Genomic DNA, 25521 nt, shown 5'->3' with positions numbered 1-25521 from the left:
CCCGCGACTGCATCCGTTCTGCGGTGGTATGACTCACGGCAAATTGCAGCCGCAGCGCGCACTTGATTGTACGCACTGTATAATTAGAATGATCAAGTCAAGGAGGATGAGGTTGGCAGGGTATGTAGTATGAATGGGGGAGACGAGCAATGCGAATAGGATATTGGTGGGAAAGCTTAAGGAAAGAGACCACTGGGAAAACCAAGGCATAGGTGGATGGACAATATTAAAATGGATCTTAGAGAGATAGGATGGGATGGTATCGATTGGACTGATCTGGCACAGGATAGGTACCAGTGGAGGGCTCTCGTAAACATGGTAATGAACCTTCAGATTCCATAAAATGCTGGGAAATTCTTGAGTAGCTGCAGAATTGGTGGCTCCTCCAGAAGGGCTCAGCTCCATGAGTAAGTAAGTGTCACATCACATATGGCTATACTTTAAATGGTACTCATCTCTTGTCTTACATGCTGACACAGCCAGTATCTTTATGTTATTGATGGCACAGAATTAAGGTGAAGAGGAATGAGATTACCTCCAAAGGCATTATGTTCATGTTGAATTTCATGCAGTTCAGCTGTTTCAGTTCATATGGGGCAAGCACACACACAGATACCATGAACCTGGCATTTGATGACATAAAGTAGGCAAAAGTTGGCAGTCTTAGCTTTGTTCAATATTCTGATATGCATTTTCTTATAGTTTCTGCTTAAGATGTGGGGTAACCAACTCAACAGTCGGTCCCCTGCAGAAAAAATGGGTGTAAGAGGCAAGTTGGCTTGTGCGACTTACACGCAGACGCAAGTGTACTTGAAGCCCCTACTGAGGAAACTGAAAACAAAAACTCTGCCAGAAGACATTTCAGATAGTCTCACAGAAATCACAAGATACATGCTGGACAGAGATTATATTCAGGTTTGTAAAATTTTTGTTTCTTTTTATATCTATAAAGGTGGGACTGGGTCACAATTTTTTGCTGTAGTTCCACTCCTTTTTCTTAAAACTATTTGATTTGTAAGGTTCCTTTCTATCTGCCTAGCCTTCTGGAATGAGTAATACACTCAACTCTTGATTATCTGGGATAATGGTGGGGATGGAAATCACGATTAATCGAAAACCCGATTAAGACAGATTTTATTAAAAGTGGTACTATGATACTGTACCTTCATAATACTATAGGCCTACCTGTATTTAAATTTATTCAACCTCATTTTTATGTCATCTCATGGCCTATTTAATACTTTTTTTACATTACACTGAAGTATGAATTAGTTATTTCAATCACAGTGTTCAACAACATCCAACACTTTTTACGAATATTCACACTTACCACTTAAAAAATGTAATACTGTCGTTTGCTTTTTCGCAACATTTTTCTTTTTATGGATATCTGTACGAAGCCTATGTAATATTAGCATGTCACTTAATAAACTGTTCCCTTCACTCTCAAGAGAGTCTAATAAGGATTCCAAATGATTAAGAGCAGCACCTGGTGATATTTTCTTACTAGCAGCACTGTCCACCTTTTCCTCATTCTCACTTTCTTCCCATTCTTCTGGCTGCACCCCCACTGAACTTAGGATTTTGTCACAGCTTAACATTTCGAAGCCCGGCTCACACGAGTTTCTGCTGATTACTTAACACAACACGCTTCCTTTTACACCATGACATTTTGCTAACGCACTTGAAGATCGATACAAAGAGACTAACTGGGGCAGTGTATCTGTCCTTGAAACTTTCCACAAATCCTTGTATTCTTTCACCCCTACCGTAGAACATTGTGTTAGCATAACGGCAGCTCGGTTCACACTAGTGTGAAAATAGTGTTACAACTCACCATGTGAAACAAAAGTGAATGAATATTAAACAACATATAAGCCTTAAAAAAGCCCCGGTTAAGCCGCAGACCGGTTAATCCGCCCCCAGATAATCGAGAGTTGAGTGTAATTCAGTCACCATATCTCTAATATGTTATGGTTTTATCTGTATACCAGTTTCTTTACTCTGTCTAAAATTTCTGAATTATTCTCACTGTAGTCAAGGTAACCTGTAGGAAAAACAGACTGTTATTGAAATCTTATTGATTATATTTGGATGCTGGGAGGAAGCCAAATAGAATGTTTTGGCAAACACTGCAGTTGTCATCTTCAGGGTTAATGTCTTTGAGGGATGTTCAAAGCCCTTATATAATACCACAGTCAATAAGTTCGTGGAATGGCTGCAAAGCATCTTATGGGAATTTACTACCAATATGTTTCAGCAATGTTTTTGACAGCTATATCAACGTTGGCAGACTTGCATAGTGGCCAATGGCAACTATTTTGAGGGCCAATGTGGATCTGCGTAAGATCTGCCAGTTTACAATGAGTATGATGTGAAGGTATGACTGGACAAACCAGAGGGCTTTCCCTCCAGGCCTGTCACTCAACCACCTTAACTGGTAAATTTCATTGCTGCAGAACATTACAGTGGGTACTAAAACGTTTCATCATCTCATTTCATAACCTCTTGGTTGCCAACATACATCTCAGAACCCCCTTTCCTAATCACATGGTCACTAAATCTTCCTTTCCTATCCTTGTGTTCACTTACTTATGGAGCTGAGCCCTTCTTGAGGAGAAGCCAAATCTTACCTCCTGTACTCCTGCTAAATCTAAAGTTTTCTTCTGCCATTGCCCTATACATACTTCTAACATTCCATGTACTGGATCTCATGTCCATTCCTTGAATTCACTAAACATCTTTTTTCATTACCTGTTTCCCTATATGTGAATGCTAAAACTTCTGGCATCACGTTATTTCCTAATCACACATTCACCAAAATCTGTTTCAGCACCTCTGTGTGATCATGTGGTGGCTAAAATATTTTTTCCTCACCTCTCTTCTAACCATGTGGTTGCTAAAAATTTTTCAATCATCTCTTGACTTACACACAGTATTGCTAAAATATTTTTATCACCCTCTTCATGACCATTTAGTTTCCAAATACTTCCATCACCTCTTATCTTCAGCCACATGATCATCACAAGACAGCATTGTGCTCCTCTGTTTCATTTAATCATGCCTTTACCTCCCACTGCCAGATCTATATAAGGGCCTTCAAAAACCCCAAAAGAAATTAACCTCAAAGATGGCAACAGCAGTGTTTGATGAAACTTTGGAAAACCTTAGATATTCTACACAGCTTATGCCTGAAAGCCAAAATTATTCATTATACTCCTGTGAAAACCTAAGGACAAGAGTTACTGAAAAACTCTTACAAATTGGCCCAGGTCATACTTTGTTAAAATAGTTTTGTTCATTCAAGTAAACTAAATACAGTGAAACCCTATATTTTTTTTTTGGGGGGGGGAATTTGAACACTAAACTGAGACAAATCATTAAATAGACGAAAATTAACTGCTGATATTATTGACTTGGGATAATTCAAACTGGACGTTAAATATGGGTTCTACTACTGTTATACGTAGTTTTACACCGTTCAGTTGGATATTTTTTATGAGAGAATGTGTCTAATTTCATGAATATCCTAGCAAACTTTTGTTTTGCTGAACAAATGGTAATCGTGAATAGCATGGGGATAACCAGAAGCATCTAGAAATTGGTAACTCTATAGAGATTATCACAAAACTTGTATGTGCTGTGATGCAAACTTGAAGGGAAAAGGGTGTAACTTCTAGGCCTATCAAATATTGTTAATAAATCAGTAATGAAGTCCTGTTTAAGTAGAGATGAATGTGAGAGTTAGTGCTGCATGTGAGGTGGAAAATCCTGCACTATTGCCTCTTCAGTTATGCTATCACAGGTAGTATGTTGCTGTCTCAGTTGCACGTGCAATATTATACACTTATATGTGCAGGGTGGAATACTGATGTCTAAATGCTGGATGAAAACAAAGCTGATCAATATATTTTTCTCCACAACAGTTTTTATTTTCTACTTCCAGGCCAGTGACTCATACCTACAAATGGCTATAGGTAATGCACCATGGCCAATTGGTGTCACAATGGTGGGTATTCATGCCCGAACAGGACGTGAGAAAATTTTCTCAAAAAATGTAGCTCATGTAATGAATGACGAGACTCAGAGGAAATACTTGCAAGGTCTCAAACGACTAATGACAAAATGCCAGCAGTATTTTCCAACAGATCCTTCCAGATGTGTTGAATATACAAGAACAGAACTGTCATCTTGAATGTTGCATTCCTACTTCTTTGGACATAATTCTTCAGACCTTTTGGCAGCAGCTTCAACAGCATTCATTAAAGCATTTCTGTAAGCAAAATGTTTGTTTTTTAGTCATCTTATATGCTGTGTTCAACTGCTGAAGTCGTGTACCATTGATCTATATTGGGAGGTCATGTGTTGCATTATTGTGATGATGCATGTTTGGGGTTCAGCAACCAAGGTTTTTATTTTTCCAATATTAACACCTTTACCCAGAGAAAATATGGCTCCCAACTTTGTAGTAGTAGGTTATATAAACCCCCAATTCAAGGAGCATACAATAAATACCAGAATGCATGACAACTCATGATCTTTTGTAAATAATGACGATATATTTCATGGTGCATTCATCTGATATTTAATGTGCTTACTGTCTCAGATGACACCAGTGTTGGTAATGTCTGAATATGTTTTCATGTCATCACCATGTGTCCACTATGGCTTGGGGGCACTGTTAATGCTTGTTAGTGTCTGGCAGTTCACTGTAAGGTGAAAGTGAAATGCCAGCATGATGTTCTAAGATAAAAAGTGTACATCATGAAGACAGTTAATATGTTAATTTACATAAACCATGCTGTGGAAAAGGAACTGTTTAATTTTCCTTTAAGGATCATAGTTCTTACTTTAATCGAATGTTATATACACTGCAAAATAAAGTTTGTTCTCTGTTGATGTGTTTGAATGCTACAGCTATAGTTAAATCGTGGCCACTTAATTATATAACACAGAAAGCACTGTACAAGGCTTCTGTAGCATCTTGTGTTATTTAAAATGGGGTGGGGAAAACAACTGATTCAAATAAATTGGAAGACCATCTACTTTTTATACTTGTTACAGATGTCTCCCCCTCCACTTTTAGAGGTAGGTATTTGAGCATGTCAGTCCATTTAATTGGAACAGCAGGTCTCTCTGAAAAATGACAGAATAAATGGGACTTGCATTTTCTGAGATTGGCATGGGAATTACATTGAGATCAAAAGAGAAGTCATCAGAAAGCAATTACACACAGACATTCAAATTACTGAATATGTAGTGTGAACATGTTAAGGGAGCAAGTGTTCTGAATTATGGTCTATGAGAAAAAAGGATGTTGGAAGACAATGCTTTCTTCCTCATGTGAAGCTTATGTAACTCACCTGACTCCTCCACTTTCCATAGCATGGACACCAGTGATGGTGGAGCCACCTGCTGAACACACCTCATCCTTGAGTCGTGCTGGGTGTTTTCCAGTCTGCAGCACCATCTTTGCTGCACCAAACACAGTCTGAGCTGCAAGCTGTGTTGCCATATTTCGTGGTATTCCCATTTTGACTGCACCATCTGACAGAGCTTCTATTATAATGTATACCTGTTTGTAATAATAATGAGTGAAAAGAACATGCTGTTGTTTTGTATGGGTGTGAAACTTGGTCTTTCATATTAAGATAAGGACATGGACTGAAAATGAGTGTGTTTGAGCATGTCTGAAACCAAGACAGAGGATGTAACAGGAGGCTGGGGAAACTACATAATGATAAAGCTTAATAATGTATACTCAAGAGCTATTACAGCAATTAAATCAAGGAGGTTTCAATGGGTGGGGCATGTAGCACACACAGGAGGGATAAGAAATGTATTGGTCAGAGAACTTAAAATGGAAGAGACCTGTGAGTAGGTGATAGAATTTTGTGATGATTCTGTATGTAGCAGGGGTGAGTATGAAATGGATTCATCTGGCTGAGGACAAGGTCCAGTGGCAGGATGGTATAAAAGGGGAAATTTCATGACTAGCTAACAAGTGTAAGCTTCTCAAAGACTCCATGGAATTAGTATGATGTCTGTAGCAGAATACAACACTGTCCAAAAAGTATCTGACTTTATTTTTTGCCACTGTAAGTAATTTCCAAAGAGGTGGGGAAACTGAGCATAGTGGTAGAAGGGACTTTCATGCGCATGCGTGATATTTTGCTGACTCGCAACACCACCGGATGCGTCTGTGGCTGCCAGATAGTGAAGGGGTGTAACACGTGTTTGTCACGTTCTCGTTTTGTTCAAGATGACAGAATGCTTGGAGCAGCGATACTGCATCAAGTTTAGTCAGAAACATGGGGATACCCAAGCTGAAACAATCCATAAAACTCAGTAGGCTTTCGGCGATGATGCAATGGGGGTCACTCAAATTAAAAGAGTGGTTCAACCGCTTTAAAGTAGGCCGTATGTCGGCATGTAATATACCTGCACTAAGAGAACTATGACAATTTTCGATAGGTATTTTGAATAAATACAATTGTATGCCAGTGAATGAATGAAACATGATGGATTTAATGAAGAAATGTTCTGTTTAAGGAACTAGACGTCAGTATGTGAATGTTAATGAACTTTTGTTAATTTTTACTTTGAAAAATGGGGCATGTTTATTCACAGTGTGAGACACAGGAAGCAGACAGCAGTGGACCAGTACAGCAAATTGTTAGCAGGGAGAGATCTAGTTGTCTCCTGGGTTGTAACTGGATAGTCTTGTAGATGTCACAACCCAGGAAACCACAATCGGAAAAATCACCAGTGTGAAAACCTCAAAAGTTATATAAGGGGGGAATCTAAGTAGCACTAAACATAAATACCACAGAAGTACTGAATATACATACATAATACATAATGTGAAAAACTGCACAGCAGTAACAAAATAACACTGCATGACAAAAAGAGAAGCAATTCACAACCTTGTAGCTCTGACTCTTTCTTCACAACAGTCTTTGCTACCTGTTGTACTTACAAAAGCAGGTCCACTACCAGCCACTGCCCCAACTGCATTAATAAGAGATTCTGGAATCATTTCGCTAATTCCTCCTACAGATAAAATATTCCCAATCATACTTAAATCTTCAGAAGTGATGTTGCTTCCACCCGAATATACTGAAATCAAGAACAAAATGGCAATGCTATCTCAGTGTGAGAGATGTGGAATAATAGCAATAAACGAGTGAAGGTTGCAAATTTGTAGATTCACCGATTTTGATCACACTATTGAGAGTTCATTCATGGTTCTCACCTGAGACACCGGCACCTACCATCATGGGAGTATTTGGCATCACTCGTATTACTCTGGCCCCGATGACAACCTCACAGAGTTTCTGGAACAATATTTGAACATGAAAGTTAAAACAGTGCCTGTACTCTCAAATCATATCTTGCAGAAATATTGTTTTTACAATATGAAGTGCATATATTTTCTTATATTGTATAACTATTACCTAAACCTTTTTTTTTTAATTTGTAATACTTAACACTGTCAATTGTAGTAATGAAACATAAACAAGTCAGTCATGTGCTGACCAATGCACACTCAACTGTCATTGCACATCAGTGATACTAGCTGAAGTACCCATTCATTGCCCTGGGTTTTGTAAAAGTGTACTGTCCAAACTAATGAAATTGGGTACATGTTGTACCACACATACATAATGCATACAATAAATTACAATAATTATTCTTACTTTCATTCTCTTCGTGTTCTAAAATTAAAAGGATGTGTCATCACACACCTTTTCTGTTATTTACCACTGTGGGATTCCTCACACAGTTTTTAATATAGCAATGAAACAGCAGTAGACACAGCTTTCAGCATTGTCTTTTGTGCTCTCCTAGCAACCATGAGGCAGGCAAGATAGAAGGAAAGTAGAAGCAAGGATGTTATACTACAGATTACATTTTAACTATTAAACTTAATTTATATATATCACACTTCTTAAAGTGTTTTTCTTTTGCATGGGATTTATCAATGCAAAAATCAATATATATTTTGTGGGATTCTTCTATCCATGACATTGAAAACAACTCAGATTACGTTTCAATTTGTGTACTTCCTACCTTGCATAATTATAATTGGTAAGGATGCAGAATGCAGTTTGGTTTCCTTTAAAATAACCTAACCTAATCTATCAAATCCAAGCCAAGCCTGATCTTACCAGCTGGCAATGCAGCAGAATAAAAAATCAGCATTAAATGTGAGAAGGTAGGTTGTCCAAACTGTATTTTGCACTTCATTTTCTTTATGAGCAAACAGCCCACCTTTTCTAACACCTCCAAAGTTGTACCGGCAAGTACAGATACAAACAATTTAGTGTGGACTGGCTGGGACAGAGTTGCCTTCATGTTTTCTATTGCTGAGTCCAGTATTTGTGGTTTTACTGCTATGAAAACTATATCTGACTGTTCCACAACAAAACCTGTCCACAGGAAGAAATATGTTAACAAGACCTGTAAGGGTATTCTACACAATACACCTCCAGTATAAACCATGAAGCCCTGGCCCAAACTTGACCTCCCTTAATGAATTAAAACAAAAAAAAAAAACTGGAATTGAAATAATAAATCACCAAATTCATTAACCATTATTTCCAGCACTGCTATATGTGTTTTGTTATCAAAATCTTTTATTTTATACATTCTCCTGGGTTCATATTTTTTAAACTTCTTGAGAAGTGGGGCTGGGGAGAAGACAATCCTGCAAGAACCCCTACTCATATCACAATTTTTCTAGTATCTTCAGTAGAGACATACATTATAGATTATGGTTAAATCTGTAACTGTTATGATTCTTTCAGTTCCTTTACAGTAGAAAACACTATAAAACTACTGTCTCTCATGAAAACAGTAAAACCTGCTGTGCATCTCATGAAATATATTTCTGATGATATTACATTCATTGTCAGTCTTTACAGTCCATTTCTTGCTGTCATATTAGTCATAACATGTGCATTATAACTAGAATTCTTGTGTCTTCAAACTGATTAACTGAGAAGTTAGTTAATGATACTAGCTAAGTATATAATTGTTCTTATATTTATATCTTTAGTCTTCTTCATAAGACAGAACTTGTTGCATTTTTTAAACAAAAGTGACTTTCAATTTGTTATTCCCTCTATATGCAACAAAATTTTGTGTCTTCTTATATGTAGTAGTTTGTTGAGGCACAATGATAGAATCCAGAAGGTCATGGGTTTGATTCCTGATGTCACTGGATTTTTCAATTGACATAATCCTTCCAGTTGCACTATGGCTCTGGGGTTGACTCAGCCTCTAACAAAAATAAGTACAAGGAACCTTCCTGGTGGTAAAGGGTGGCCGGTTTGTAAGGCTGACAACCTTACTGCCATTTGTGAGCCGACTGTCTAGAAAATGTGGAAGCTTTAAAATGTCTCAATGCTACAAGTCTCCATGGCATTTTACAGGGATAGCCGTACCTTTATATAGGTATCTTTAATGACTGATCTAAAGTAATATTATTTAAATTGTTAATTGGGTACTGCAGTAGTCTTGATAGCTATAAAAATCTGGTGATCAGAAAAAGGCTTCAGTAGCAGTTACAGTGAAGTTATTTTCTGCTTTTGGATTCCCTGATTAAAAGAGATACTGAAGAAGTTAAAGAAAATAATGCATAAATGACAGGAAATAGAAATTTTTCTGAGTGGTATGGATGCATATAGAGAATATGAAAATTCACAACCAAAACAAATATACCCTGGAGACCAACCAGAAGACATGAAGAATACTGTGCCCCCCCCCCCCACCTTCCCACCAGAATGGACATGCACAAAATCAGTCACCGGTCAGACAATAAATACTATAATACTGCACTACTGCCACAGGCCTCCAAGCAGTTAACGGTTCCATACGTGTACAAGGCAAGAATAATACCGCTGGAATTATAACAATACAATTGCAATAACAGACTTCATAATATGAAATTTTACATGCATATAATATGAAATATTATGAGGGTAAGTCAATAAGTAAGTTAGAAATGGATATAGAACTTAAACAAATAAGAGTACTGATTTGAAAAATGCTTTTATTTCTCAACACAATCTCCCTGTACATTGAGGCATCNATACTATAATACTGCACTACTGCCACAGGCCTCCAAGCAGTTAACGGTTCCATACGTGTACAAGGCAAGAATAATACCGCTGGAATTATAACAATACAATTGCAATAACAGACTTCATAATATGAAATTTTACATGCATATAATATGAAATATTATGAGGGTAAGTCAATAAGTAAGTTAGAAATTGATATAGAACTTAAACAAATAAGAGTACTGTTTTGAAAAATGCTTTTATTTCTCAACACAATCTCCCTGTACATTGAGGCATCTGTCCCATCGTTTCACAAGACCCTGAAAACCAGCAGCATAAAATTGTTTGGGATGCTGTCGGAACCAGGCGGTGACTTCCCTTTCTACAGCTATATCGTCGAGAAAATGTTCAGCCGAAAGATGATGTTTGAGAGGGCCGAACAAATGGAAGTCGCTTGGAGCAAGGTTGGTGCTATACGGAGGATGCTCGAGGACTTCCCATTTGAAATTTCGCAGCGTTTCATTTGTCCTGTTGGCAGTATGGGGACGCACATTGTCATGCAAGAGCAACATGCCTTTGGTGAGGAGTCCTGGCCGCTTCCGTTGAATGGCCTTACGAAGTTTCCTGAGGATGTTACATTAGAAGTCAGCATTTAAGGTTGGTCCTTGAGGCTTGAATGCGGTGAGCAGTGTGCCTTCGTGATCTCAGTCACCGCCTGGTTCCGACAGCAGCCCAAAGAATTTTATGCTGCTGGATTTCAGGGGCTTGTGAAACAATGGGACAAGTGCCTCAATGTACAGGGAGATTGTGTTGAGAAATGAAAGCATTTTTCAAATCAGTGTGTTTAAGTTCTATATCCATTTGTAACTTACTTATTGACTTACCTATGTACATAAATATTTTTTAATTGTATAACTTGAGTTTTTATAATAATTTTATAATTTTACTGTATTTTTGTACTTTGTATTATTATAGTGTGACATATTTGTCAACTATCCAGCACTACTGTACCATCATAATGAAATGCAGTTCAATAGTATGTGAGTGGAATAACTATGTATGTGTATTTGCTTTAAAAGCCGAAACATGTAGCGAAGATTATATTGACCTTGACTGTCTCGTGTTGCAACAGATTCTAATAAAGATTTTGAAGACTACTGTTACCTGGGGTGTGACACCATGTAGTCTGGTAGATGGAGACAGCACAACTCCAAAATACGAGCAAACTTCTATCAGACTATACGGTGTCCTATCCCAGAAGACAGACATCCTTACAGTCACTGCTGTGATACTACATGCTCATTCCTTCTACTCTTTAGATGAATACTTCAATGTAAATAGAGAATGCTGTAAAATTAAGTTATGTTAATTTTTAAGCTAAAATTGCCTGTACTTATGTATGTAACCTTTTGACTTGTTCTGTATCCAAAGGTACTAACCTGCTTAGGATTTATAGAATGTAAATAAATTCAATTCAATAACCTGAAATCTCTCAAAACATGATAGTTACAAGGAATTTGATAGAAGGGGCTGCAATGATAACAGATATGAAGCATGAGATTATGGAACCTATGAGAATGGAAAAACACTAAGGAGATCTTTAACAAATTTAATTTTCACAATAAGGCAATTCACTGAGAAACACAGAAAGTTTAGAAAGGAAATGTTAATAATTTTCAAAGAACTTTAAAAGTGACTGGTATGAGATGCAATTTGAAAGGCCTCAAGAAAGAAATTTGACAGATTCAACATACCTTATACACAGAATACGAAACCATACAAGTGTGCATGAACGTGTGCGAACAACTGCAGAAATGTACTTTGTAACAACTTTGAAATTAATAGGTATTAATGCGATATAATGTGAGTAGGACTTAAAGAGTATTATTAAATTGACAAGCTCATCCAGAAGAATGAAATTATAAAATTAGCTTCATGGTGCAGTGTCTTCCTTGAATGCTGATAAACTCTGTCAGTTTAAAGATCCTACCCTGTTTTATCAAATCCAGTTTCATTCACTGACTCACTCAGTGAGCAGAGACCTTCTTGGGAAGCTGCCAATTGTGCACCTACTCCAGAATTTTCCACCATTTTATGGACCCCAAAGGTTCACTACCATGTTCACAGGAGCCCCCCACTGGTTTTCATCCTGAGCCAGATCGATCCAATCCTTACCATCCCATCATATATCTCTAAAATCCATTTTAATATTGTACACCCACCTACGTCTTGGTAATCCCAGTAGTCTCTTTCCTTCTGGCTTTCCCACCAATATCCCATATGCAATCCTCTTCTCCCACATTTGTGCTACATGAACTGCACATCTCATCCTCCTCCACTTGATCACTCTAATTATACTTGGTGAAGAGTACAAGTTATGAAGCTCCTCATTATGCAGTTTTCTCAAACCTCCAATCACTTCATCTGTCTTCAGTCCAAACACTCTCCTCAACACCCTGTTCTCAAACAACCTCAGTCTATCTTCCTCCCTTAAAGTCGGAGACCAAGCTTCACACACATACAGAATCACAGGCAAAATTATAGTTTTGTATATTCTATGTTTTTGGGCAGACAAAAGGTTCTTGACTGAATGTTATCAAGCATTATCTGAGTTCAATTTCCTCTTAATTTCCATCTGAGTCAGGTTTTGATTTGTTATCATCGTTCCAAGATATCTGAACTGCGCCACATCAAAACATATGTTACAAAACTTCATGTCCTGATTTTGCCCTCAATTTTGGTGACGAAACAGCAACATATACTTAGTTTTCTCCGTGTTTACTTCTAGACAAACCTCCTTACTAGCGTCAATTAAAGTTTGTGTGTTTTTCTTTATGGTATCTATATTATCACCCAGTAGATTCACATCATCTCTATAGGCCAACAGCTGATGTGCCCCATTTAATTTCAGTCCCACCTGCTTTTCTTGAACCTTCCCAATGGCATATTCTAACGCAAAGTTAAAGCAGTGGTGATAAAGCATCTCCTTGTCATAGACTATTCTGGATAGGAAATTTATCGGACAAATGTTTGCCTATACGGACTGTACTATATGTTTCATTTAACCACATTTTAATCAGCCTGATTATTTTCATGGGTATCCCAAACTTGTAACAGAATATTGTACAATACTTTCCTCCTAACTGAATCATAGGCTTTCTTGAAGTCTATGAATAGCTGATGTACTGTCTCATTGTACTCCCACTTTCTTCTCCAGTATCTGACGAATGCAAAAGACCTTATCAGTACTTTATCTCTTACACTGAAACCCAGACTGATGATCCCAAATAATTTCATCTATGTAGGACTTACTCTTGAGAGAAGAATATTGGATAAATTTTTGTATGAAGTTGATAGCATGATAATTACTATAGTTAGTTTTATCACTCTTCTTGTGAACTGGTACAATAATAGACCCCTTCAACTGATCAGGCAATTTTTCCTTATTCCAAATAGGATTAGCTTATGGATCTTAGAACGTAACAGTTCACCTCCTGCTTGAATAAGTTCTGTCAGAATTTGATCACTACCTGGCGATTTATACCTTTTCAATTTTGCAATAACAATTTCAACCTCAAAAGGGCTAGGATCAGGTACTAACGGCTCAGTTGTATGTATTTCTATCTACATAACATCACTGGCCCTGTGTACATTCAATAACTGAGAGAAGTAGTTCTTCCACCTATTCAAAATGTTGTGGGAATCTGCAAGCAGATCACCATTCTCATCTTTCACTAAGTTACTTATAGGTTGGTAACCCCTCAGAAGTTCATTTATTCCTCTATACAGGTCTCTAATGTTGTTTTTACTGTTCATTGCAAGCTATCAATTTTGTCTTTCAGATATTCCCTCTTTTTATTCCTGAAATGCCTGCTGAATCCAGTTTCATTTTCATATTGAAAACAATCTGTCATGTACCATTTTCCTTTGATCAATTTTTTTATTATCCTCCCACCTCAGACTATGACTCCTCTGAGGTTTCCTGACCAATATTTTACGTGTTTTTTAGTTTCTCATTCATGCTACATGCCTAGGTTATCTTACATGATTTCATCACCATGATAAAATTATGTGAAATGTACAAATCATAAAACCCTTCTCTCTGTACTCCTTTCCGTTCCTCCATTACTTCCTTTCTGTAAAAAGGTAAAGTTGTCCCTGTGCATGATTAATTAAGCACTATGCCACGAAGACATATGGGGGAGTGGCGGTATAGATTCACCATTCCTGACCTCAGCATTAAACAGGGGTGAGTGGTCAGTTTCATGCACCAGCCATTTACCCCCGGGGAAACAGCCTGCAGTACCCACTGGATAGAAAGGTGAGTGGGCCCTAGAGCTGGTTTGGACAGTATGGAGTGGAGAAAAATCTGTTACCCCTGCTGGAAGTTGAACCCCAGCCATTCAGCCTGTAGCCTCTTGCTATACCAACTGAGCTGTTAGGTCCAGATACTTCCTCCAAAATACTGTTCTCACTCTAAACAATGACAGTATTTAAGAAATGATATTATTTGAAGTGTTTTCCACCTGCAAATAATTTGCCCACAAAATTATTCTTACCAACCATTTTTGTTTGATGTATGGGCTCCTAGGGCTTTCCATGAGCCTAGGTTCTTGTCTGAAGGAGCAGATATGTACAGCTGTGATGGCTTTATCATTCCTGAAATGATGTAAAGAATAGTACAATGACTATCACATGCAGCACATTCAATATACTGACACCGCTGATACACTAGTTAGTACTTGTCACACTCTTCAACCTAATACAAAGAACTGATTTACTCAGAAGTTTATGACAGAGGAAAACTGATAAAGAAAACCTGGACACTTCCACCATCACAAACTGACTGGTAGATATGGTAAACCTCCAAAGGGTGATGGACCATTAACTGCGCAAACAATTATTATTATTATATTATTACTCATGGAGCTGAGCCCTTCTTGAGGAGCCGCCAATCTGCGCAGCTACTCAAGAATTTCCCAGAATTTTATGGAACCTAAAGGTTCATTACCATATTCACAAGAGAACTCAACTGGTCCCTATCATGAGCCAGACCTATCCCATCCATACCATCCTATCCTATATCCCTAAGATCCATTTTAATATTGTCCACCCACCTATGCCTTGGTCTTCCCAGTGGTCTCTTTCCTTCTGGCTTTTCCACCAAATCCTATATGCATTCTTCTACCCCATTCATGCTACATGCCCTGCCCACCTCATCCTCCTTGACTTGATCAATTACAATTACAAATTGAAATTATAATAATTAAATGTGGCCATATTTGGTGAATGAAAATAGTAGACATCACTAAGAAATTCCGTATGTGTCATGTGTAACATGCATATTCCACCTAATGTATTCTAGACTCCAAAATTAGTTCCATATAGCAGAGTACTTCTTAGGAACTGATAACTGTTTAGCTGGTCAAGATATTGCCTGCCTTTTATGGTATCTGAATGTTTATTATCATGTTTAAAACAGCTCATGCCTGTAACCTATTCTGAGATAAACAAATCCAGTCCTCATCCTCAAATCCTATTTTTTTTTTTTTAAGATCCATCTAATAAGTACCTACTTCAAAATAGGATTTTCCTCTCAACATTTTGATCTCAAATATTATACAAACTTCCAATCTCCTTCATCTAAGTTTGAGGGTCTACATAACACTTTGAAACATACTAGCTCTTCAGGGTGACAGATTGTTAGGCACCTTGTCTCTTGTCCTTATCTGCATCTGTATAAGAAATATAATCCCTGGTACCTTCCATATCTGGGCACACCATGTCTTTTATCTGTAACCTGAGACACACTACAACTTAGATTCACAAAAAGTAATATGCAGTTTGCCAGGACTGACTGGGTGGGTGCTCCCAAGTGTCCGATGAACAGCAGCAGCATTGCTACAAGGATACACCCTTAAAACAGCAACCTTTTTAACAGATTATGAGAAAACATTATAAAATCTCAGTAAGGTCAGTCCCAGCCAAATAATCACAGTTAATGTACTGCACCATTAAACGGATGGTATGCAGGGAAAGAAACGTAATCTACTTAAAAGCTAGAAATTCTAAGGTTTTGTGTGCCTTCATTTGAAAGGAAAGCTAACGGTTAGAAAACGCTGGGGACACGGTGCGCGAGCATTATGAAACCTCTGAACAAATTTCATCAAATGATGCTAATAGTTATAATATTTCTAACTTTAATGTTCGATTTCGTTATGAAGCTACTTTGTTGTACCTGAATTCGCCAGTCCTTCACCAATTGCTTTAGCCATATTTCCCGCTCCTATAAATCCGATTTTGACGGAGAGCTTTACGTCACATTCCCCTGCCATCTCAGAAATAAATAATACTACCTATCGCTACCTATCTACCTAACGTTATTACTATATCGTAAAAAATAAACCACAGCCTAACACATGTCACAAAAAAAACCGCTTGAATTCTGAAATTTGAGAACAGTTGCGTTCACAACCTTCACAACAGCTTTTTAGTCCGACCAAAGACCATTATTTCATACAGCAGCAGATATTGGTGGCTTAACGTCAATTAAGTGACATCTATATCTCGCTTTGTTTCTCAATACTGATTGACGGCCTCTTTCGCTCATTTGGATTAAAATCTCACGGGCACTAAATCAGCAAACATTCGCAAGAAAATCTGTGGTCACTCACAACCGCTCACAGAACGATTAGAAAGGCATAAGCACAAAAATGCCTACAAAAAAAGAAATTAAATCTTGGGCGCTGTAGAACACTGAACGGACCTCATGCAGCCTGCATTGAAACTTTAAATAGAGGAAGCACAGTTGCAAATATACAAATGAAACGGGTAAACTAAAGACTAAATTCCGTGGCTTGAGCCCGCAAGTGAACTATACGGACCGAGCGACCGCCGCTTGTCGGCGAAGTTACTGCCAACTTTAGTGAAAGAGGATGTCGCGTGGTCAGCCCCACCGAATCCCCACTGCCGTTAATTTCGGTTTTCTAGACTGGAGCCGCTGTTTCCTTCAAATAGCTCCCCAGTTATCCTCACGAGGCTGAGTGAACCCCGTTCCAGACCCACTACTTCTCAGAAAATCTGGTAGCGCCGGGAATCGAACCCGGGACCTGTGGATCTTTATCCAGGAACTCTGACCACTAGACCACAGAGGCGGCCCATACATAACGGGTAACTAATGGTAAACAACACAACAGTTTTTTTTTTCATGGGAACGAGAAGGCAGATTCGTGGGAAGTAATTGCTCTTGGGGAGGTTAGAATTTTACCTCAGAGAACTTCGAAGTTGGAACTGGAAGGCTTTTAATTTGAGATCGTGTTTTTTTGTAATTATGTGTCTTTAAATTACAAAATCCGAAGCTCCGTGACAATGATTTTATTTCCAATGTTATGGAGTGTTTATGACGAGAAAATCCAACGCTCATGGACGGCCGATAGTTTACTAGCATTTTCAATCATAACGTACCCGTTTTCAAGTATGGCACAGAAGGCCTCGCAACAATTCTTGTAAGCCATTCGAAATTAAAAGACACATACAATTTTATGTAAAATTGTGGTATTGATCAAATAGCATTTTTCATCGAGCATCAGTAATTCTAAGGTAGGCGAGTAATGAAATTTAAAACTGTTGAAAACTACTGTCTCGGAAAGAAATTTGATGTAGGACTGTAGCAACAGAAAAAAAAATACTCCTAACAGTGCACCTTCGATAGCCAATTGATTAATGTAGTGTTTATAGAAAGATGGGATGTGACACAGATTAGTCCATTTGAAGTTTATCGGCGTTTCAGAGGAGAGTACTGCCTCTATTTTCAGAGTAGAATTACAAGCCAAACAAAGTAATCAGCAAAGTGTAAGCATATCCATGAAGATGGAGGCAGTACGCTTCTCCGAATTATCTTTGAACTTCTACGGGACAACACGGCGTCACAACTCAGATGGTAGTTCTCTTCGTACTCACCGCCACTCACCGCTATGAGACTCCCAAATCCTACTGGTACCTGTAGTGTCTGTAGTTTTGTCGGTAGATGGAGTTTAGGGACCCAGTGGATGGGTGCTGAATGTATACCCCATCGTGATCGGACGTTATGACGTCAGTTTCGTGCATAGAGTAGTGTTCGTGTTTAAACCTGGGTTGGGTGTATGGTGATACTGATGTTGACCGTTTCTGAAAAGTTTTTAATTGTTGCGTTAGTGAAGTGAGTGGAGTTAATTATAATGTGTAGTGTTATATATTCGTGAGACGTCATGTTTCGTTGTATTCCAATTTTTAAAGGTTGTAATCGTCAGGTTGAATATGTTGACAAGCGTCACTGTTCACTACCGACTGTACCCGAAGACATCTTGAGATATTCGCGAAGTTTGGAAGAGCTTTTACTGGATGCTAATCATATTCGAGACCTTCCGAAGGTAGTGTTGATTTTACATTTGCTATGTAGTGGCAACGCCCTCTAATTATAAAGAACTGCAGACGTAATTTACAACTTGTGTAACTTCCTGTAGAAGTTATGTATCTTCATCAAGTCTGTTGAAAATAGGTTTATCATTAAATGTCAGCCGTAAAATAAAGCAGCATGGTAGCTATGTCATTGTGTGTTTTAAACCAGTCTTCCTATCTTTCAGAACTTCTTCCGTTTACATCGTTTAAGGAGACTGGGATTAAGTGATAATGAAATTCATCGTTTACCACCTGACATCCAGAATTTTGAAAATTTGGTGGAATTGGATGTGTCAAGAAATGGTAAGTGAAAGTGGAATTATGCAGTTTACATGTAAACTCCAGTATGTCTAATTATATATGATTTATAGAGATTTTTTTAGTTATTCTGTATGGACATTGAAAATTGTAATAAGAGTGGAAGGAGATCAACACAGTTCTTCAGTTCTGATCATAACATTCTTCGTTTTAAGTAATACTAGTCACCGTCTTTGTGGAGTTCCTCTGGCTAAACATAAAATACTGTGGAACCCAAGGCAGAACTAAAAACTACAGATCTAAAGAGGGTATAGTCTTCTGTACTGTACACAAAAGAGACTGACACACATAATAACCATTCTCTGCAGATTGATTTGCATTTATGAGGTAAACATTCCTTTGTTTCCAACTGCAAATCCACCGAAAAATGAGAGTTGTACTAAGAGTAAGTGCAACGTCTAGTTGTTTTTGTGGTGGTATGTTACGAAAAGCCAGTCTAATACAGGCATGTTTTCCCAAGTGGAAGGACTGTGTGCTTGGACATGTAAAATCAACAGAAAAATGTTACACAACTGAACCAGTGGAGAAGCTGAAGTAATACAGTTCTTAGACTGATATTCTGTTTTGCTTGTAACGACACCGAAAGGAAACATTGTTTTCATCACAATGCAGATGTCTGGAAATCAGGATCATTTACAGACTGGGTTATGTAAATGTATACTTTTTTCAAGATCTCGCTCTGTTTGAACAAAATGGAAGTTTTTGCAAAGAATACGGTTTCAAGGATCATTGGTGGTAGACTAGGTAAAAAAGAAGATGAAGTTGTCCCTATGCTTAACTAATTAAGCACTATGCCATTAAGTTGTATGGGGGAGTGGATGTATAGATTCACATTTTCTTGACCTTGGCACTAGCTGGAGGTGAGTGGTCAGCTTCACGCCCCTGCCGCTTTACACCTAGTGAAAAAGCCCTGGTACACACTGGATAGTCAGCTGGGTGGGCCCCAGAGTTGGTCTGGACCTGGAGAAGAGAAAATTCTTGACCATACGAGGGCTCAAACTCTGACCCCTTGGTCGTCTAGCCCGTAGCTGTTCACTATAGCGACTAGGCTATCCAGGCTCCCTCAGTGGTCTGTATTAATAGCATCGTAGTCTTTTAAACTGCCAGCCATAGCGAATTTAGAGCTGAGATGCAGACATGTGACCAACTGACCAGCCACATGTGGATCCCACTGCAAAGGATGCGGAAGGAAAGTACCACACCTATGATAAGAACTGGATTTTGTGTCATTTTTTTCTGTGGGTTACTTAACGATTTTTTTTCAGTATCAACACTATGCACCATTGGATGGTATGATTATAGATGAACGATTAGTTAGAAAGGTCTTGGAAGGAAGCAGTCAGGCCTCATTGAGGGACTATCCTGGCATTTGCTTGGAGGGACTGAGGGGATCCACAAAGAACCCAGTCGAAAATGCTGGTGTCCAGGCCGGGATATGAACTGAGTATCTCCTGCATAGATGTCTGGAGGGTTACCTGTAGACTTTCCTGTTTGTAGTATTTGTATATCTGATCACATGGCATCTGATTTTACACTGGTTTCTTGCTTGGTTTGTTCTTTGACCCTGAAGATGGAGGTGACATTCCTCTGAAATGTCAGTTGACTTTCAACGTAACTAACTACACAGTGCTGTGCCCAGAAGATAAACCTCTTCATTTATGGAAGCCTCCTAACAGCACCTCTGGACTTCCCTCAAGGGTTTCTGGAACACATTTTTGAAATCATTGCTCTCAAAAAATCAGACTTGATGCAACCTCACAAAATGAAATCAACACAAGGACAATTTTTGCCATTTGTACCCTAGCCATTAGCTAAACTGAGAAATGATGTAATGTTATTAGTAAAATTCCTTCTCACTCCCAGGAAGTAGCTTGAAAAGTCTGCAGATAATATCACTTGAATGAAGTTTTCTTGTTGTGAAATATCAAGGTGCAATGGAAGAACGTAAATCAAGGTGGAGAGTGTTAAACCCAGCTATGAAAAGCTGTTCATTTAGCAGTTATGGTGTTTTGATTGAGTAGCTTTAATTGAGAGCCAGGCTCTACATGAGCAACCTTTGCTGCCATCATAAGAAGTACACAGTTCATTTTTGAGAATCACTGCACACATGTTTTTTGACTGGTGAGCTGTGGACATTCTCTATGTTTGTGCCCCACCATGGTGTGATGTACTGAAAAATGTGTGTTTTATGTAGATACATACATTTTTGGCAGAATAAGGCACCAGCACAGACAGACAAGGGAATTTAATGTGGGCTGTGTAGACTGTTTTCAATGAACAAATAATCAATAGAAGTCTAAAGATTTCTTGGATCTCATTGTATAATTTTTGTTTCTGGAACAGCTTGAAATAGAAAGTTGACAGTATAGTCTTAAGTACTCTTCAGGACAAGATTCAGGCTGTATTCTAGAAACCATGGAATGTGTCACAGAATTTATGCCTGCGTGAAGTGTACTTGGGTGTTAGATTCAACTTTCAGCACACATTGTGTAAAACTAGGTAAATACAGTGTCTTTACTGAACAAATTTTCGAGCATGGATGTATTCTCTAATCCATTGTTTCCCAAATGGTGTTTGTGAAACCTGGGAATCCCACAAAGTGAAAACAAGGCCCCCCCCCCCCAATTCCATTATAGTATAAATAACTGGTAATTTAAATATCATGGCATGAAGCCTAAGAGCCAGAAAGGTGGAGTCAGAGCAGCACCATGGAAGGATCCATTGCTAGGCAATGGCTAGGTATACATGCCACTGTAGTCACTGTTGGAGACTGCTATCAAGCGACGAGTATGTGAATACACAGCAGACAGGGAAGACTTGGAATGTACTATAGCTATTTATAATATACCAGAAGATTGAAAAGTTGCGCACGTCAAACTAAAAGTTGTTATAAATTGTATTGCAGTTAATATAATTATATCTCCTACCACTAGATGGTACTGTAGGAGTACTAAAAACGAGCAGAAATGCCATCTGTCGTGTATCAGTCATACGATGTCTGCAGTATAGTTTGTTTATTGCTTGACAGACATGTTGTTTTCCCAAGAATGAGTGGAACATTATTTTGATCAGGTTTTCTTCACTGACAAAGCGTGGTTTCACCTTAGTGGCTACGTGAACAGTCAAAACAATAGGATTTGGTCATCTGAAAATCCACATGTGTTACATGAAAAGCCCTTGCACTGTCAGAAAATTGGAGTGTGGTCTGCTGTATCACGTCAAATAGTTGGCCCAGTTTTCTTTGAAACAACAGTGAACAGTCCAGTGTACCAAGACATCATTACACAGTTTACTGCACTTCTTGAAGTTGATGAACGTGAAGGTAGGTTGCAGTAAGTTAGTGCCACATGTCACACATCTAATGAAACCATGCAGTTCTTGTGTGAGTTTTTCGGTGACTGTCTCATTTCAAAAGGATTGTGGACCCCGTGTTCACCTGATTTGTCACCCACAGATATTTTCCTTTCGGGGTACCTCAAAGGAATTGTCTGTAAAAACAACCCGCATACACTGGCTGACCGCAAGAGGAACATTACGATGACGATTAACAGTATTAGTTTACAGGTGCCCCACAAAGCGGCCTCAAACATGGTAAAAGGAGCTCGCGCATGCATNGGATGTAAAGAGCTCTCTGGAGTATGGCAGACATATAAGCAATGCCTACAATTTAATATCGTGATAATATTTGTACAAGTCTTATCTATTTTGTTTTATTGCTGGTGGGGTGGGACTAAGTCTCTTGTACTGCGGCCACTTCTGGCCTATTGTACCAGCCCCAGATGATAGGTGAAGGTGATTGTGGAGCAGTTGGAGGAATGAAGATTGGCAGAGGAAACCGAAGTACTCGGAGAAAACCTGCCCCAGCGCCACTTTGTCCACCACAAATCCCACTTGACCAGACCCGGGATCAAACCTGGGCCACCGCGGTGGGAAGCTGGCGACTAACCACTTGAGCTATGGTGAGGCGTAACATTAATGTTAAGTGCTGTATGTCTTGTCGTTTGTGCATTAAACCAGCAAAATATAATTGCTTAGTGTGATGTGCGCGACTTCTTGAGCTCCCTGTAGGTGTACATCGGAAGAAATTTAGAAAATGGATGCTGTTATTTGTATCTTATTTAATAGGGAGATTCTATTCTGCCCTTAGAGAACTCTTGTAACATATATATATATACATATATATATATATATACACGCAGAGACACACGCACACGCACACCAGTATGAAGGTGAACATAAAAATAATTTTAGAAGAAGAAAAGAAGCATTATTTGCATTGAAAGTTGCAAATATTTGACATATTAGTTTCTTGAGCTTCAATTTCCCTATACAGGATATGCGATTTTTGTTTCCTATATATGTGCAATTAAATGATATATTGTTCTCATGTATTTTATTAGCATCCTTATTTATTTGTGATCTGATTATTAGCTTTGTATATAATAATTTTATTGGGGGTTCCATAACAGATTTTTCAGTGCGTAGATCTTCTGTGACCAAATTAAATTGAGAAGCAGTGTTCTAAGCAGATTATGTGATAGCGTGTAATTTTCTTCTGCAACATATCCCACACATTTTCTGGTACCTTGCTGTACAGATAGAAGGTAGTAAGGCTAGAATCATGAAAAGAACTGCTGTGTACTGTGTACAGTACACAGCAGTGTTGTCCTTCTCCATTTGGTTTATGTAATAGCTCACCTATGGTGTTTGAAACGTTGATTGATTCATGGACATTAAAGTCTGCTGAATTACAGGACTCTTGGCAATAAAAAATAAAAACAAACACAGTTTGCTTACAGAGCCTAAATTAGACTAACCTACTTCTTGATAGTGGTCTTCTTGGATGTAATGATTTTATTGCTGTGACTTGCTCACCAGAAGTCATTTGTGAAACTGAGTTACCATTGTGGTATGAGAGGCTTATGTTTCTCATCCATTAATAGCACCCCTTACAATTTTGGATGCATTGTACAAGTCCTTATATCACCAACATTCTTAAATAAATTGTACATTTATAGCTGTTAGGATTTGTGTAACCTCTGAACTTATACAATTGATTAATGGTTTTACACTTCACTAGAGAGATTTTCTTTTGGAGCATGTAGTGATAGAAATGGTCAGTCTGATTATTTCCTTGAAGGACAGCATGTAATAAATATGTTTTCCTCTGGTATTTTGAGCTTATAGCAAATACAATATTAATTACAAATCCATCAGTGAAAGTGTGGAACAGTTTTGCAGCAATGTTACGGATGATATATAGAAGTGTTGGCTCACAGTAGGGTCCCTTAGATACAAGTTCTGGCCCAAAGAAGGACCCGTCATTTATCTTAAGACATTTCACATCCAGTAAATCAAGCTGGCATGTATTAAGGAGGTTCTGTATATGGATCTTGCTTGGGATAACAACCACTGTGACTGAGGTTTTTCGTGGATTACTTCAGTTTGTCTAGGCGAGCACTGAGATAGTAAGATTATCATGAAGAATTCTATCACTGCTTCCTTGTCATGCTTTTCAAGTTCACTGAACATAATTATCATCTAATATCACTTGATCTGAATAATGTCTGCCTGATACAGTGATTCTACACTGAACTAACTCACAGTCTAATGAATTACATACAGTAAGTTGATACTTCTTCTTAAATTTCATTTGTGATGTGGCCTTTGCATGTTTATCAATATTCTCTTCATTTAAGGTTAGGGTTGAGTAGGCAGAGATCTCAACATTCTGAAAATTATTAACATGATAAATTTTAGCTTTAAAAATTGTAGTCCAGTTTCCTACAATAACATAAGTTCAAATTTTTCTTCAGATCAAAAATATTGTCACATATTGCTGTATGTGATGCGATAAATAACTTGGAACTGGTTTTGATATAGAGAATTTATTGCATCCTTGCTCATACACTTACGAAGTTCACAGTTTCATTGTCCCAGTTACATCTTCTGCTGTAGTCACTTCTAGGCTTCAACAGTCTTGATTCCATCACTTGATACAGCTCAACAACTCGTAACTGCTAGACTTTAACTGGTAGCTCGTAACTTCCATTCGTAACTCAATACTGGCTCAACAAAGTCAAAGTCACATTGCGACTGATGGTCGGTTGGTCCATTCGGTCGGTTGGTCGGATTCGTGTTTCTGAAGCCCAGAATGTAGATATATCTCTACAGAACATCTCTGAGGGTACGTCATACCTTGACTGGGGAACCTTAAGGAAGAAAAAAACCATACTCAACGAGATCTTCCCTATGGCGATTTTGATTTCCATCGTGTGTTGAAAATAGAATCATCATCATCATCATCAGTAATCTGTCAAGACGACAGGTTCACAGTCTCTTCCAAAACAATTCCTCAATTTAATGTGATCTAGAGCTTTCTCCTTCAAATGACAGCATCCTCTTCTGTCCCCAAGGTCATCCAGCATCTTCTTACATCTTCTTCCTCGTCTTCTTGTTACTTCTATCCGCCCCTCTATCTTTCCTTCGATAACTTCTTTTAGAAGGCAGTTTCTGCGTAAAACATGACCCATCCAATTAGCCTTCCGTTTTCTTATTTCGTGTAGGATATTCCTCTGCTCACTGACTCTAATTAACACTTCTTCATTTCTCACATAATCGGTCCAACTGATCTTCTCCATCCTTCTCCAACACCACATTTCGAAACTTTCCACATGTTTCTGATCTACTGCCCTAAGTG

At 38.3% G+C, this 25521-nt stretch overlaps 3 protein-coding genes across 8 annotated transcripts in view; 2 read left to right on the top strand and 1 right to left on the bottom strand.

Annotated features, from left to right (window-relative positions):
• Positions 1-4214, top strand: part of LOC111865889 (pre-mRNA-splicing factor 18) — a 19176-nt gene extending 14962 nt beyond the window's left edge. Inside the window, exons 5-6 of the mRNA XM_023854316.2 lie at positions 703-915; positions 3947-4214. Of these exons, the coding sequence (XP_023710084.1) occupies positions 703-915; positions 3947-4195 (462 nt within the window). The 3' untranslated portion in view covers positions 4196-4214. The remainder of the gene's footprint in view (positions 1-702; positions 916-3946) is intronic.
• On the bottom strand, positions 4189-16605 carry LOC111865890 (pyrroline-5-carboxylate reductase). Its single transcript, XM_023854318.2, has 7 exons — positions 16306-16605; positions 14631-14726; positions 8275-8432; positions 7256-7337; positions 6980-7119; positions 5364-5575; positions 4189-4273 (listed from the first exon to the last, which is right to left on the bottom strand). The coding sequence occupies exons 1-7, from the start codon at positions 16400-16402 to the stop codon at positions 4207-4209; spliced, it is 852 nt and encodes a 283-aa protein (XP_023710086.1). The 5' UTR covers positions 16403-16605; the 3' UTR covers positions 4189-4206.
• Positions 16606-18153: 1548 nt separating this feature from the next.
• LOC111865893 (protein lap4) overlaps positions 18154-25521 on the top strand; it is a 221069-nt gene continuing 213701 nt past the window's right edge. For 3 of the 6 annotated variants that reach the window (XM_023854324.2, XM_023854326.2, XM_023854323.2), the window contains exons 1-2: positions 18154-18475; positions 18689-18806. In XM_023854324.2, coding sequence (XP_023710092.1) covers positions 18314-18475; positions 18689-18806 — 280 coding nt within the window. In that variant the 5' untranslated portion in view covers positions 18154-18313. The remainder of the gene's footprint in view (positions 18476-18688; positions 18807-25521) is intronic. The other 3 variants (XM_023854327.2, XM_023854328.2, XM_023854325.2) reach the window with 1 other exon arrangement.

This window comes from Cryptotermes secundus, unplaced genomic scaffold (assembly GCF_002891405.2).
Source record: "Cryptotermes secundus unplaced genomic scaffold, Csec_1.0 scaffold1670, whole genome shotgun sequence".
Lineage (NCBI taxonomy): Eukaryota > Metazoa > Arthropoda > Insecta > Blattodea > Kalotermitidae > Cryptotermes > Cryptotermes secundus.
This window is presented reverse-complemented; position numbering and strand designations above follow the sequence as displayed.